This window comes from Clupea harengus, chromosome 2, assembly GCF_900700415.2.
Source record: "Clupea harengus chromosome 2, Ch_v2.0.2, whole genome shotgun sequence".
Lineage (NCBI taxonomy): Eukaryota > Metazoa > Chordata > Actinopteri > Clupeiformes > Clupeidae > Clupea > Clupea harengus.
The window spans coordinates 20,568,140-20,584,013 of NC_045153.1; the positions used below are offsets into that span (position 1 = coordinate 20,568,140).

At 42.0% G+C, this 15,874-nt stretch overlaps 2 protein-coding genes across 3 annotated transcripts in view; both read right to left on the reverse strand.

Annotated features, from left to right (window-relative positions):
* The window catches only part of cerkl (ceramide kinase-like), a 43,470-nt gene extending 31,856 nt beyond the window's left edge, over positions 1-11,614 (reverse strand). For both annotated transcript variants that reach the window (XM_031586317.2, XM_031586312.2), the window contains exons 1-2: positions 9,408-11,614; positions 937-1,170 (exon numbers count right to left, since the gene is read on the reverse strand). In XM_031586317.2, the coding sequence (XP_031442177.1) occupies positions 937-1,170; positions 9,408-9,762 (589 nt within the window). In that variant the 5' untranslated portion in view covers positions 9,763-11,614. The remainder of the gene's footprint in view (positions 1-936; positions 1,171-9,407) is intronic.
* A 99-nt stretch (positions 11,615-11,713) lies between these two features.
* Positions 11,714-14,743, reverse strand: neurod1 (neuronal differentiation 1). The gene is made up of 2 exons (XM_012833997.3): positions 14,600-14,743; positions 11,714-13,972 (listed from the first exon to the last, which is right to left on the reverse strand). The coding sequence occupies exon 2, from the start codon at positions 13,961-13,963 to the stop codon at positions 12,905-12,907; it is 1,059 nt and encodes a 352-aa protein (XP_012689451.2). The 5' UTR covers positions 13,964-13,972; positions 14,600-14,743; the 3' UTR covers positions 11,714-12,904.
* Between the last annotated feature and the right edge of the window lie 1,131 nt (positions 14,744-15,874).

Genomic DNA, 15,874 nt, shown 5'->3' on the forward strand with positions numbered 1-15,874 from the left:
GGGAACGTTTGATTTTCCATTTGGTGTGTGCAGTGACTTTGATTACCGCTTCGAGGGCAATGGGTTAAATTGGGCGGCAACTATACCAAATTGCCATGCTAAGAATACATGAGAACACACACGGACACACACACACAACACACTGCATAAGGCAAACATTACAGAGTCGGAACTAATTAGGACAACATGATGGTGTCACGTAACAAGTGTGTAAAACCCTCTGAAACTAAGACATTTAAATACCTGACCCAGCCATCGAAAGGTCTTTATGGATCAAAGCTATGAATGTCATCAGGTAAGCTTCCTGCTAAATAAATCCACCTCTCCCAGTGACTCACAGGAGAAACAGCTCTGCTGCAGAGGCCCCACCCCTTTGGACGTGACAACTGGGTCAGAGACGGGCCTTCAGACTCCCGAGCCCAAACAGGCCAGGGTAATGGCCCTGGAAGGTCTGGGAGGGAATGCTGTGGTTGCACTGTTCGGGTCACATTTTGTGACATAATGTTGGAGCACGTGTTATTGAAATATTTGGTAACACTGTATTTGAATAGTCTGCTTTACAGAGACCTTACAGGTGGTTTGTTGAAATTCAAGTTCAATCTTTCGAATTGTTCACTAAACATCAGCTAAACCAAACTCAATCCTTGAATACCTTTAACCATAAATTGTAGTTAACAGAGTTCAAACTGATAATTCAACAGATTTATAATTTGAGCATCTGTAGCTGGTCTATAGAGGACTATCCAAATAAATAGTGACCCAATATTTGAATGCCACTGCGTCTTTAACCCAGCTTTTTTATTTTAGTACAGGATATGTTTAAACAACACGTGAAAATAGATGTTTAAAATATGGGAATATAGCAGAAACGAATGATAGTCCTTATCTAAAACACCCCAGTCACCCAACACTGTTAGCTACAGTAGGCAGACCTACCGCTGAGTAAGGCCTTGAGGTGTTTGAACCAGATCTCACAGTGGTCCACGCTCAGGTTGTTGAGGTGGGTCTCGTGGTCCTTGAGTTTGGCGCCCTTGCGTTTGCAGTGGAAGAGGGTGATGCCCAGCAGCGTGCCCCCGCTCTGCTGCCCCACCGTCCGCCGTCGCTTCACCTTCACCGCAAACACGTCCTTCAGCTCCACAAAGGCCTCCTTCCTCTGAGAGGATGCGTCCCCTGACACACACACGCACACACACACACACACACACACACACACACACACACACACACACACACACACACACACAGTGACAAAACACACACACACACAATGACATGACAACCTTCAGTACATATGGTAATACATCATATTGCACTGAGGCGCTAATTTGTGTGGGGAATCTATAAATAACTAGATAGATTTCACACCAATGGATGTTGTTACTTAAATGAGAGATAAGGTTGAGCACTGCTTTCTCTATAACTCTTGAAGTGCTTTTCCATCGAAACACTCATCAAGCAAGAAGGCTCATGAACTGTTTCCCCCTCACAAAAAAATCCATCTCATTTCAAGAGCACAAATAAAAACATGTTCTGTCATGAAGGTTGAATTTATCTGTATTATTTTTCCTGCTGAAAGTATTTGGTGTTATTGAGGGAAGACATGCACACACATTCGTATTCGTATTCACATTCACATCTCCTTTACATCCTTTGATGGGTGGAATGTATATTTATATTATATATATATATATATATATATATTAGAGCACTCATATATGACCTATCCTTCCCTTCATATCAGCATCCTTCTGATGTGTTGACCCTTTCTCAACCCCTAGCTACAAATGGTGACAGTCATCAGACAAGCTCTGATTCAGCCCAACTGGGCTCTCCTCCTGCAGATGCAACCTCCAAGATGTCTGTCTGTCTGTCTGTCTGTCTGTCTGTCTGTCTGTCTGTCTGTCTGCATCCCTCCTTCCCTGCTGCCATCCCTCTGTCTCTGCGTCAGCCTAAATGTGTTTGCGTCTCCTCATGTGAAACCCTTTCTTCATTAGCCGAGCCCCAGCCGCACCTCTGTGTTTCAGAACATTAACTACCCTCTCACATTACTGCACAGGACACCCACCGCCATCTGTTCACACTCAGCCTGCCGCTCCACCACAGACCTCACGCAGCAGCAGCAGTAGCAGCAGCAGCAGCAGCATCACTCTATTTGGTCAACTTTGCAGCACTGCCTTTGTGTCTCTCGCACAACTACACACACCAACAGACACGCAAACTTATCTACACACACACGCACAAATACACTCTCTCTCACACACACACAAACACACATATACACACAAACACGTATACCCACAGATACCCCCAAACAGTCAATTTAATTAGAGGGAATGAAGCTAATCTCTTCCGGCAGAGCTGTCTGTGGTCGAATGACAAAACTGGCCCCTGTTCAGGATGATTCACAGGAAGAGGACACAGAGGGCGTGTGGCCATAGATTTGGACCACAGCACGAGAGACAGAGAAAGAGAGAGAGAGAGAGAGAGAGAGGGGGGGGGGGGGGTGATGAAGAGAGAGGTGGAAAGAGTGATAGACAGAGAAGCAAAGAGATGGATGAAGAGAGAAAGAGAAGAGAGGGGGAAGAGTGGGTGGAAGAGAGAGAGTGTGTGAGGGAGGGGGGTGGCAAAATAGAAAGATGAAGAGGAAAAGGGAGAGAGAGGGAGAGAGAGAGAGAGAGAGAGAGAGGTAGGGCCCCTCCCCTGCTACATTACAGTAAGCTGGCGCCCTGTCTGAATCAATCTTGGCACATCTGTCTGATGCAAACCGTAAACAGGATTACAGAGGGACTTATCTGCTTGATGCTAATTGTGCTGCCGTTTTCTGCACATGTTCACGCTTTCACAGCAACCGCTTTTCATTCAGTGTCTCCAAACACCACAACTACAACTACAACTACAACTACAACAAGCTGCTTCTCTTTTTTTTTGCAGGCTCAGCTCTTGTGAGGGTAACCCGGGCTGGATCCGTCTGTGTCTGAGCCCTTGGCACTGACTATTTAGTATTCAACCCCCAATTAGGAGGAGTAACAGTTTGGTTAAAATGGGCTTAGCACAAAGCAGGAAATTAAAAAAGGAGAGTGCAGGCAACAGCAACACATGCCACGCTGTAGTTTTAACAATTCCGCTCGGCTCTTCAAAGTCAATAACAATCTCACGATATAATGATGTATGATATGAGAGGGAATTACACTACATTCCAGGGTGTGTGCTTTATTATAGTTTGGTAAATGTTTTGGTATGAATCAACACAATTTGCTTGTATAGTGTGTTTTTCGTATGTACAGTATATGTTGTCTGTTCTATTTGTACTACCTATATAATTAACTGCTTACTACTTCTGGTGCCAGAGCTGTTTTAAAAGGCATAATCACTCATGTCCACTTAGCCACGGGGAGCTACATGGAAGGAATCCACAGCAGGTTATATAATCAATATTCCATTGACGTGGGCCATGATGATGCACAAGAGAGTTACTCAGTCATTTTCCACCAATCACACGCCCGCCCCTTGTTTGTTTACAGCTCCTTAGCATCAGAGCTGCTAGCTCATTTCGGAGAAAGGCTGTTGTCAGGAGGTGCAATAAAGGCCATTTGGTTGCCAGCATTGTTAATCCCTGTCCTTTCACATCCTCTAAGTACAGTACTTGTCATCAAAGTGTTGACACGGGTCAGGCGACCAAGAGCGGTGCTTAGCGCATGCTGAGGACTGGTAAACAACTCAGACTAAGTCTTCCTCCCAGCAGACATCTTAGTCTCTGTTGTTCACTGCCTTTTCTTCTTCAGGGGTATTGTTTTCAAGTTCTCAATCCATACAGGATGAGTGGACTATGGGATCATGGGGGGTTGGGGGGGGTGCACTCTCTGCTGGTGGTGTATCTGTGTTTGTGTGTGTGTGTGTGTTCGCTCGAGGGCACGGCGGCTCAGATGTAAGATGGGCCATATGCTCTAGGTCATTGCTCTAGATGGGCCACTATGGGCCGGATCAATATGACTGGTCTGGTAGCACACCAGGTCAAATGACACTGAGACCACTCCACAGTCTGTCTCTCGATAAACCTGCAATCTCCTGGGATCTTATCTCAGTCACTGACAAGTTCATACATCCAGTGCATGCACTGAGTCCAACCCCCCGCTTATAAAGCTTCTTCATAAAGATTAGAGCTGTATATAATGTTACTCGTGATGCAGTGCAGTGTTTGCTTCAGCTACACATAAAGGCACATTTTAATGAGGTCCTATCCTGTCCAATGAACAACTGCATGCACCTGCTTTGTTTTAATATGGTCCACTAAAAGGTATATTAAGGTACTGCTATCTGAATCAAAGAGTTTTTATTAAATGATCATTTTAGCACTTTAGCATGTATCATTGATTATAGATAAATAAATAAAGAATTATTTATGTGACTGTAAAGGTGTTGATGTGTTAACAGATCTCAATGGCTCCTATGCATATAGTGTCCCCCTCTATCCTGCCAAGTGTTTTTTTTTTTTTTTTTTTTGCTTGGCGAAAATGACTCTGATTTAAGATGACATGACGGGCACAGCCCCTCATATGGGTCACAGTGAGACGCGGGGAGATTAAATAAAACTGTGCACTCTCCTAGAAAACTTTATTGCTTCCAGATGGATACAAGCTTCCTCTCAGCACTCCTCCTGCCTGCCTGCCTGCGGTGAGGCAGGGGGGCCTGTCGCCGTCGGCATGTCAACATGCAAGTAATGTATGGACAAAAGGAATCAATTCTACACCCATCTCCAGCACATGTAATCTAATATGCACACGCAGACAGGCATCGTTCAATAGTGGATTTTTCCAGGAAAACAAGGTGAAATATTCACTGACAGAAACCACACTGGAATATGCATTTAAAAGGATTACTGTATGTTTGCGTGTGTGTGTGAGTGGGCTTCTTGGAATATTTCATTTCCTTCTCTTTCTCTCACTACTTTCTGCAGGCCCATTTCAAACACTAGCACACTGAAGTGCTGATGCAAGCTATGCTCTGTGACCTCATTAGGACAAAATGGGGGGCATTTAATGCTTTTAACAAAAAAAAACCTCTTTGTCTCATATCGGCTCTTCCCATTGTTGTTGGAGGTTGCGTGGAGCCCCCCCCCCCGCCCCCTCTTTTTTTTGCAGATGAAACTAATACCGTGCGTTGACAAGTGTCCAAGTCCAGATCGAGGCCCGTGCCAGGCCTGCGCGCCGCTCTTTGCCCCCATGTTGTGTGGGGCCATGTGGTTCCCAGCGTGGCGCCTGAGACCATATTTTCCACCTGTGCCTTCGGAGGCCTGCGTGTCCAGACACAGACAACACCAAAACCCAATATTTACATTTTTATATTGCCATCTTCTGGCCCCCGGGAAGCAAACAAAGGGGACGACGGCGTATGTTTGCTCCTCGTGTGCAATTAGACTGTGACACTGTATATCCCATTCGTAATATAGCTGGGTCACACATTTTGAGCCTTTGCTGGAGAGGGGGGGAAAGACTGTTCACTGAGCCATTACAACTGATTAGGTTTTACAGTTGTAAATAGCAGAATAAATACAGTTCTTTGTTCTCTTCATTTAAACAATCCTGTTGATTTTATGAGCCAATTATGGTATAGGCGTGTTTGTTTTGGTTGGGTATTTCCATTCTAAGGTCAATATGCTCTTTACATGTTTGTCTTCTTTGGAAGTAAACAAAGATATTAAGCTGGCTGTGTTGAGATATTTGTTCTTTTTACGTGCTACAGTTATAAATATCCTCTAAAATCAATTTAAATCTCAAGATGGGAACTTGAAAAGCAATAACGAATATTTTTCTTTCTCCTGAGTATAGATTCTCATAATATGCAATCCAATCATGGTGTGGAGTCCATTTTCCTCCACTGCTTTTAATTACTATCGTACACCTGCCCCAGTGTGCTTTAGACCAGAGTCTCAGGTGTTCCTGAATGAACGGTGCATGACTTGGCATAATGAGGGCTGAGGATGCTAATGACACCTTGCTTTGTCAGTCAAATGTCTCTGTCTGTTTACTGTGGCCTGGAAGAGAGGGGAGAGGACAGGCGCAGAATCAGAGACTGGGGAAGACACTTTTAGACTAACAGAGAGAGAGATAGAGAGAGAGAGAGAGAGAGAGAGAGAGAAAAAAAGAGAGAAAGAGAGAGAGAGATGATAATCACAAAATGCCTAGACTGATGTAATGACAAAAGAATGCTCATTTATTCCGAGTTACGTGTGATGTTTGTGTTTCCTCACTGTATAACTTCATGTAGCATCTGCACTGCATTTAGCCTCATTTAAAATCTCCTCCAGGCTTCAGATTTGGAGAAAGTTTTTTCTAAAATATTTGCCTTTCGCTTCTTTGTCCCAAGACACGAAAAGATGGAAAAGACCACGAAAAGACCTCTGCGGGGCAATCAGAGGCAGAAATCTGAGGACAGGCTAGTCAGCCCAGTGGCAGAGATGAGAAGGCAGAGGAGCTGAACTGACCTCAGTGGTCAACAATATTCCTCAGAGTTCCAGAAAAACCAGGTCGCTAAAACTTCAAAGCACTCCTAAAACTGCCTAAAATGCCCAGTCCATTTCTCGCATAGTACAGATATAATTTATTTTGATCATCACATTTAAGCAGGCAGAGACCCTATTCCTAGATGCTGTGTTTTGATTTTTTCAAGGAAAACAGCCCAGAAATATTTCCTGTTTAAACTAAATTCAACACCATCAACTAAACATGATTCCCTTTACAGAAATGATATTGATCTCAAACGGTGAACAAACATAGGTTAGATTATGTCAAATGTAAAAAATAATATTTGTCTACATAAACACAATCAGTGTGCACTGTTCAAGACCCCAGGCCAAAGAGAAAAAGAAGCACATTTTCACTAACAGTTAAATGACCCACCCAGCAGTCATCTATTCTGAATATTCACACTAATTAAAAAAAAGGAGGTCACAGACATAAAATCCCCCAGTGCATTAATGTGTATGTAAAGATTACAGTCATAAAAATAGCATTTTAATCCAGCTCACTACTTTTCCATCCACAAATTCCATGTCGATACAGTAAACAAACCAAGGACGGAGCCTAAGATATCTCCCACTATACATGCACTTACATAGGCTACACCATCACCATCTCCCCACTGCTCTTCAGCAATGAACTCTCAAGATATGACCAAAAACCCAGGCCCTGGGCTCTGTAAAGCGCCTAGAGACCATTTCATTGTTTTGGCACTTTAGAAATAAAATTGAATTGAATTGAATTGAATTGAATTGAAAAACATATCCAGCTACTCTAGTGTTTCATAGTGTAAATACAACATCAAGTCAACTGTATAACCATGAAACCACAGAACACCAAACAGCAAGGGGATAATCACATCTGCACACAGTGCAGACTGAAGGTGCTTATATCATTGAGACGCACAGACGGCAGCGCAGAGCAATGACACTCAGTGGGAAGTAAGAAACCAAGTCAATGAGTTCAGAACAAGAGGAGGCAGCTCTGTGCTTTGTGTGCTCAGGCCATTGATGAGAGACACTGACGCTCAACTGTAAACAAAACAATAAACTGACAAGACACCAGCACAGAAGTACGCCCACAGTGGGACGTTTGTTCTGAGGTGCTGTAGCATTTCACACCATGCCGTGAGAACAACAGAGAAAGATTTCATGAAATGTGTCATTTGAAATTTTTTATCAGACTTGTGTGGCAATTTTGAAATGCCCTCTTTAGCAAATTAGCACAGCCGTTTTTTGCCATTTAATGACACAATACTGCAAAGTGCTGAGAGTCATTGTCCAATTCACTGACGATTCTAGGGAAGAATAAAGAGGGAGATGTTTTGATCCGCTATCCACAGGCTGAACAGAATCACAAAGCATCAAATAAAGCATCCCAGCATATCAGCACTGGTGTGTCATTTTTTGGCAGTTTCATGATAGCATTTGGTAAAGGCCATAGGGGGTTATTAGATGGCTGCTTTCTGTGTAATGAGAGTGCTGGCTTAATAACATTAGCTTGGATCACAGATAAAAAAGTACTGTCTATAAAGCTTAAGCAAAATGGAACCCCTCTTGCACCAGGCACTGCTGGGGCTTTTGAAGGCCCTGTTCAAAAACAACAACATCACGAAGAGATACATGCTTTCCCTTTAAACTCCTGGACGCAAATCAAAACGCTTCATTCTCTCTTTCTCCTCGTTATTGATGAAACGGTTTCACTTCATGATCAACCATAATGCACCCATTAATTTTTTTTTTCCCTGGGTGGCAGTAAAAGCAAATGAGCGACTTTCCTGGCATACAGTGGAAGGAAAGAAATCAAAGTCAAACCAAAGATAGGCAGCCAGTCAGTGTATTGATACTGATAATAATATCTAAGTTTATAAGTAGAAAAACTTGAAAGTTTGGAGTTTGCCAATGCATGGCTTTAATTTGGCTATTAAATCAAAGTGTGTCAAAATGCCCACCAGTTTAAAAAGCAACACATGCTTTGTTACCTTCATCAGTGAGTGCACTGGCATATTGCAAAGACTACCCTCTGAAAAGGAAGTCATATGCTTATCTTCCTTGTGCAGTGATGCAGATGGTAGTTTTTGAGTATCATTTACTTGGACATTTGCTAACTGTCTACAAGACTAGCAGATGCCCTACTTTAGGTGGTCACAACAGTGGACCGGGGTCTATTACCAGCACATCTGTCACACAGGACTTTTTGGCATCACTAACATTTTCCATTTTTTTTCAACATAACCTTTTAGTCTTTGGATGCTATGATACAGCCTGTGTGAAAATCTGTATGACCACATGCCTTATGATTCAATGATAATGTCTGTAAAATATATATATATATTAATATATATATAATATATAGTAATAATAATTGCGAGCTTCTCCAAGCAAATCACACCCACAACCATTTCAGTTATAGTCCTAGTGTTATTTGCTCATTTATAAAAAGATTGAACATTGTGTATGCATCAATGGCCTACTGAATAAACGATGGTGGTCATAAATTAATTTCTCAATTATCTATCTATTTTATCTTTCTGATTGGTTGCAACCGTGTTATGCTGACACAGAAAAAAAACATGACAGGGCATAACCTACTTCTAAGGTAATGGTTGGCCACCATTTCTATTTCTACATGTAAACACGGGCTAAGGATCCTTAATCCCTGCTGTACCACTGGCTAATTTACAGTCACACCTAGCGATAGCGTCTTTTGACGCATGTACTTCCAGGGTTGTAGATTGTATTTAGCAAAGAGTTCGTTTATTTCCAACAAGTGGGCCATGCCCTGCTTGGCCCATGTTTGGAGTGAAATGCGGCCGCCCCACAGGTTCGGAGAAAGAAAAGCAGGAACAGAAGCTAATTGTCATGGAAACAGAGAAAACACTACGCGGCTCACCTGTAGGGGTCTCAGGCTGGATGGGAGTCCATGTAACCCGCGATACAGTTAGAACTACATCATAGCTCCGTTTCCCTATTTGAAATATCCCCCTAACTATCGGTTCGTCATTGTTATTTAGAGTGCATTCGCCTTGTAGACTTTCGGAGCTAACAGTTTCAGGGAGCGCCTCGGTGCTTAACTGAGGGGCAGAAACGGAGCGTTTACCGCCTGGTTGTGGCTTCTTCTTTTTCTTCTTCTTCTTAGCACGGCTGCTTGTGTCTACGGCAGACACCGGTTGCATTTCGTGTAACTCTTCCTGGCTCTCTGACCAGACTCCTCGCACGTTGTTCGATTTCCGTGGAGTTTCGAACATTACTTCTCTATTTACGGCAAAGTTTCGGAGTTCGACTCGGTGTGGTAATTGTAGAGTAAGCGCGCTCCCGCTTGCTGGGATTTCGTAGCCTATGTGGTCTTTGCGGCACGCTTGGACTCCCTCAGTGGCGCGCGCCCCCGCGGAGCGTACCTTATTGTGGTCACGCGCCGGTTACTTTTCACAATAGCTGTCTGTTCTGAACACCCTTTTTGGTAAACGTACACTGACAGAAGTGCATCTGACTATCCACTATCCATTTTGCTTGTCTGTAAAACTGTAAAAAGTCTGATAATATTACCCGATTGTGCAGTTTATGATTTTTTTCAACAACATAATGGTGTGTTTCTAAGCCTCCATTTCAACAATTAGTTGTCAATTTCCTAGGCCTATGTGGAGTAGCAATGTTCTAACATAGATGTACTTGCGGAGAATATATAAATCACTTTATCAAACAGTAACTTCTCAACTGGGGGGCGGCGTTAAAGTGGGAGGTGTTTTAGTAGCACCTTGGACAGTTCCTATAAGGCAGGGACGCCAAAACACGTCTTTGCCTTATAACCCTTCTGGTGTCGGTGTTAATGTCTTCAGCTCGGATTAAACATAACTTGTTATTATGCAGTTAAAATTAAAATACACTAATACATTCATCTGGGCAGGCAATTATTGTTGGTGCATTAGTCACACTCGATCCTAAAAAAAATAAGTTCACCCACACACACACACACTTCAGTGTTAAATCTCAGAAGTCTTCCGATTAAAAAATACAAATTGCTGTACTGAGAGACAATTTGCTTGTTCTGGTTGATTCTCTGCACAAGCTCTTCTACTGCTTTCATAAAAGTTCTTGATCATTTGTATTAGCGAGGTGATCATTGCTCTTAAACTGCTTCAATAGAAATTAACCTGCAGAATATCCATGCTACAGCCTTGACGTGAGTTTTGTTGTTAGCCCATTGGGTTAGATGTAGGTTTATGCAGTGAGTGTTCATGCATAAAAAAGATCATTTTCATAAATTAAAACCTCCCCTGCAGAAGTAACATCTGTGCCTCTCTCACTTTGCATAAAAGATAGTGGCACGAGAATGCCCATTGACTGACTGCAGCAATTCGTGGTATGGCAGAAAATCTTTAGTTCTGTCCTTCAGGCGTTCATGTACATCAATCATAGACTTTCTGGATTCCCGGTTTCCGTGTAGCCTGATACATGTTAACGCTGCACCCAGTTTCTTTGTCATATTTTCTACTTCTTATTGATGACAATTAACAGATTGTGACCATGTGTTTCTTAATGTCATCCAATGAGATTCCATATGAAACCCTCTATGCGTGAAATGGCTTATAACATCGGAATGCGTTCAGATCATCCAACAAAAAGTAAAACTGTAAAAAAAAAAAAACTTTTAGAAAACAATTAGAATTTTGTGCGATGTAAATAAGCCATGTGTGACAAGTGATGTAAGTAGGCCAATGCACTGTGTAAACAGCACAAGTTTTGGCTAATTGGAAAATGTGATTTCTCAGCCAAAGGCTCCGTGTTTTTATTCACAATACCCTTTTTGTGATTCAAGATCCGATACAGTGCATTAAGTCTTGAAGAACAAAGTATGAAGGACCCTGAAGAGGTGCCTGTCTTGATCCAAGTGCACGGAGAGAAAAAGAACGAAATGCCACTAATTGAAATCTGGCCATGCTGTTAACGATTCAACGGATCCCGCTTAAAATAAATAAAATCTCTTACGACTTGTGTCAATATTAACCAGCCAAGACTCCAAAAAGTCTGACAGCTCAAACACTGTATAGGCCAATATTCTTTACACAGTTTGTAGACCTACAAGAGGACTTTACTAAATCCCTGTGAGCTAGCAAGCCTAAATGGCTGATCAACTTGTCGATTGTACAAACCAAACCAGATAGTAAATGTTGAACTATAGATAATACTCAGCATTCAATATAAGTAGTAAAATATTTAATGCATTGAACAATAGCAAAATCATACTCATTCACTTTATTCTACAAATCATTGAGTGCGCTCCATGAGATCAACATAAATACAATAATCCCACTGGAACTAGAACCACGCTGGAGGATACTTAAAGGTCTTCAACCAAACTTTGAATGCTGCAGCAATACATCACTCTACATTTTTACAAACATAAGTACAGCACAAATCCAGACGGAACCACGCTTTTTTGGACTGCAGGCGCACATGCAACACATCTACTGCGCAAAGGGAGGAGGGATGGTCAAGAATGATATATGTCGTACTGATTAGCAACCAGAGGAAAGGATTGAGTATGAATGCAGGGTGATTGTTTATTATCGTTCTGTTATGACAGTCCCTTGTTTAGATTTTACAGAGGATGCATTTTTCAGATGATAGTCAAACGTTTTATGTACATCAGCAAAACCCTTCCAACACCAATTATGTGGGCGACTGTCGCGACTCCCAACTCATTTGTCAGTTTTCTCTCGAATGATTAAGCATTCTTGATTGTTAGGAAAACACAACACTGTTAGGGAGAGAAACGATCATAATTGTGCAATTTTGCATGGTTTACAGTAAATAATTGCTAAGGCAACATAACAGATTCTTAAGCACTTGCCTGCTGGTTACACTGTATAATAACTAGAATAATTACTGTTTCGTATAAACATGAGATAACTCTATTTTATAAAACATTGACATGGAGATGGTTGGAATGATGTAGGAACTCGACTTTATAAAAATTAATTGACAATTCTATACAAAATCACAACAAAATAATTCAGCATGGGATAGATAAGTAGTAAAATGCAGGTTGAAAAATATAGAAATCTCTATTAATTTTCATAATTGGCCCAGTATCTTGTTTAAAAATTGCATAGTTTCCAAATTATTGCTTGTGATTTTGTAACATGGATAATTAACACATTCTGAATAAGGTCACACCTATCCTCCCGTGACCACAATGTAGAAGCGCTATCGAATACAATACATAAGGTGAAAGAGAATATGCATCCTCACTTCTCCTAAAGGCAGTAACAACAATAAATACATACATACATAAGATTAAGCATATAGTGTTGTTGCGCTTTCGCGCCGAGGTACACCCGAGCACCTCAACGCTTAATAATCAAAGTCTGTTGCAAAGTTTCAGTTGATTCATGAATCGTGAAATATAGCATTTAGCTGGGCATTCATGACTCTCTCGTGGTGAGAATGACCCTCGTAGGACATAATGTTTTCCATCGGTATGTCACACCGCTGTGCAGAGCTTGCGTAGAGCGAGGCATGCCCTTGCGGTCCCGCCAGACCTGCCGCTTGATAGTGCATGGTAAAGGCGTAGTTCTTTTCGAACTCAGACGAAGGCTCATGTTTGAAGGAAAAGTTCCCGTTCACACTCAGAGGTGGGCTAAGCGGTCCGTCAAATGACGGACTAGTGCAGTCTGTCAGGGGGGTTTCAAAGAACGGCTCCAGCGCACTTCCATACGCGTGTGGTTTGACATGAAATATGTGGGAGCTGTCCATTGTACCATAAGGAGGGCTAGGAAGACCGGGTGTCTGGTAAGAGTAGGGGTGTGCAGTGAAGGAAGCACTTGCTGTTTGCATATGAGGGGGAATTTCCTGGCTCTGTTCGGGGAGGAAAGTTCTGGGGTTCAGCTGGAGACAGCCCGCCACCAAATTCGTGGTAGGTTGTGACAAACCCTTGCATAGGGCCTGCACGAAGGACATCAAATCCGGGCTTTTGCCAGATCTCAGAATCTCAGAGAGAGCCCAAATGTAGTTTTTCGCCAAACGCAAAGTCTCAATCTTTGACAGCTTCTGGGTTTTGGAGTAACATGGCACAACTTTACGCAAGCCCTCAAGGGCATCATTGAGTCCGTGCATACGGTTCCTTTCCCGCGCGTTCGCCTTCATGCGCCTGAGTTTAAACCTCTGAAGTCGAGCTTTTGTCATTTTCTTCTTTTTCGGTCCGCGTCTTTTGGGTTTAGTGTCATCTCCATCTTCTTCCTCCTCCTCATCTTCCTCGTCATCCTCTGCCTCCAATCTGGCGAGTTCTTCATCGTCAAAGTCGTCATCTTCTTCATCCATATCTTTATGCATGGTATCATTTTTCTTTTCCATGTCGTGTTCGTCTTGGGAGCTATGACACTCGTCTGTCCAGTTGGCTGTATTCTGTGACTCCAGCATCATGCTCTCCTCAGTATGTGACTTGGTCATGATCGAATACTGTTTGAAAGAACAAAAAAAGTAATTGTAAGTATGACAATCAGGGTTGTCTCAACATGCAAACAGAGACGAACAATACTCAGTCGTGCCACGCAAACCAAAATATCACCTGTAGGCTGTAATAAATCATCACTGCTGACTGTCAATGCTGTTATGTAACGCAGTAATCGGAATATAAATCGATAACACTCTTAGCAACTCAAATGCATCTCGAGGAGGCATAACAATTAACAGGTGAACGAACTGCACCATTTACAGTTATTTCATGTTAAACCACAAAACAAATAAAAACAACTGAGAGGTTTCAATGTTAGTATATAGACACTAAATAAAAAGGTGGTTCTAAAGTGCAATGAAACAACTCTAAAGACTCTGAAGACAATTAAATCAGAACAACTCCTAAATCAAAATTCGAAGACAATCATATTCTGAAATCATTTTTAGAAATCCGTTAACAGGCGCTCCCCGACATCACCTGTCACAAGCAGCATCTGTCTCTGTCACTACAAGTAAATAGCAAATGTGTACTTTTTAAAATTCACAATTCCCAATGCTTTCGGTTTCTAGTACGCAAACAAATTGCATATAAACAAAAACAATACTAAACTTAGTGGGACTCATAGATACCTGTTTTTGCTGAATGTCTTGTTATGATAGTTTCATACCCTTCTTGGTGTGCAAGGTTGTAGAAATGGACTGTGCCTGTGCGAGGGATGCTCCAGTTATATACGGCTGCAGCTGATGCTGAGAGATGAACATGTATATCTATGGCTACTGCTAAAACCCTTGCACCAATGACTGGCAGCAAACCCCACCTCTTTCCTCGGCACGCGCCATATGGCCAACTACGTCAGGAAAACGGCCCCAAGCGTCACGTGACATCTTCCATTTGTATTCGCCAGAGCTCCGTATTCCATCCCTTTGTGGCCAAAAGAAAGTGGCCATCTGTCGCCAGTTAGAGACTCCGTGGACCTGTTTGTACCCGCAGGATGAATTAACCCTTTCAAGCATAGGACACATTCAATCACGACCATCTCTCTCGCCCATCCCATTGAACACGTGTTTCCTTGTCTTTATTTGGATTATTCTTTATTGGGAATCATAAATTAGTCTCATAATCGTCGAGCAGCTTTTCTTAGTAATAATTAATGATCAGATGGAGCTGTGTCCAGGAGAAAATATTTAGCATGATCACGCTCCTAAATTATATTGTTACTGCTGTGTTGGCGTGTCGTTTTTAATGCACCACAAAATAAGAATAGAATAGTCATTTAAAGAAATATTCAACAACAAAAATAACATTTCTGTAAGTATTTTCTTTGACTTTTTTAATTTTCCACATGACTGACAGGTCATGTTGAAGGTACAGGCCCTGTGTTGGTAGGCTATGAAGTATGCTGGAAAGAGTTATCTTCGTGTCGCGTCTTATTTTTTCACTGAGGGTGATATATTGTAAATAGTAGTTGTGGAGTCTGGCGCGAGACCCTCATAATGAGTCCTTTCTTTTCAAGCTGCTGGTCGGCACGCGAGTTGCACGCGCGCTAACAAAAGCCTGTTTCACGGCTCACTAACCTGATCCAACGTCCAAAATCTGCTGTTTTCTATTCAATTTAATATAATCCTATGGAAAAAATGGACATGATGACCGTTGAACAGTCAACGAAGCAAATGAGACACAATGGTCAAACTACTGACCACATGAATTTCCACGATAGGGAAACAATTATAGGTGGTTGTGCATACTTGTTGAAAGTTAATTGTTATCTGTGAACACTCAATGTTTTTTCTTGTTGCTTTATGTTATGATAATAAGCATCTGCTATCCACAAAACTGTCATGAAGCCGAAAACAAACTATAAATCTAGAACAGTTATACAATCATTTTATTTTAACGTTCCTATG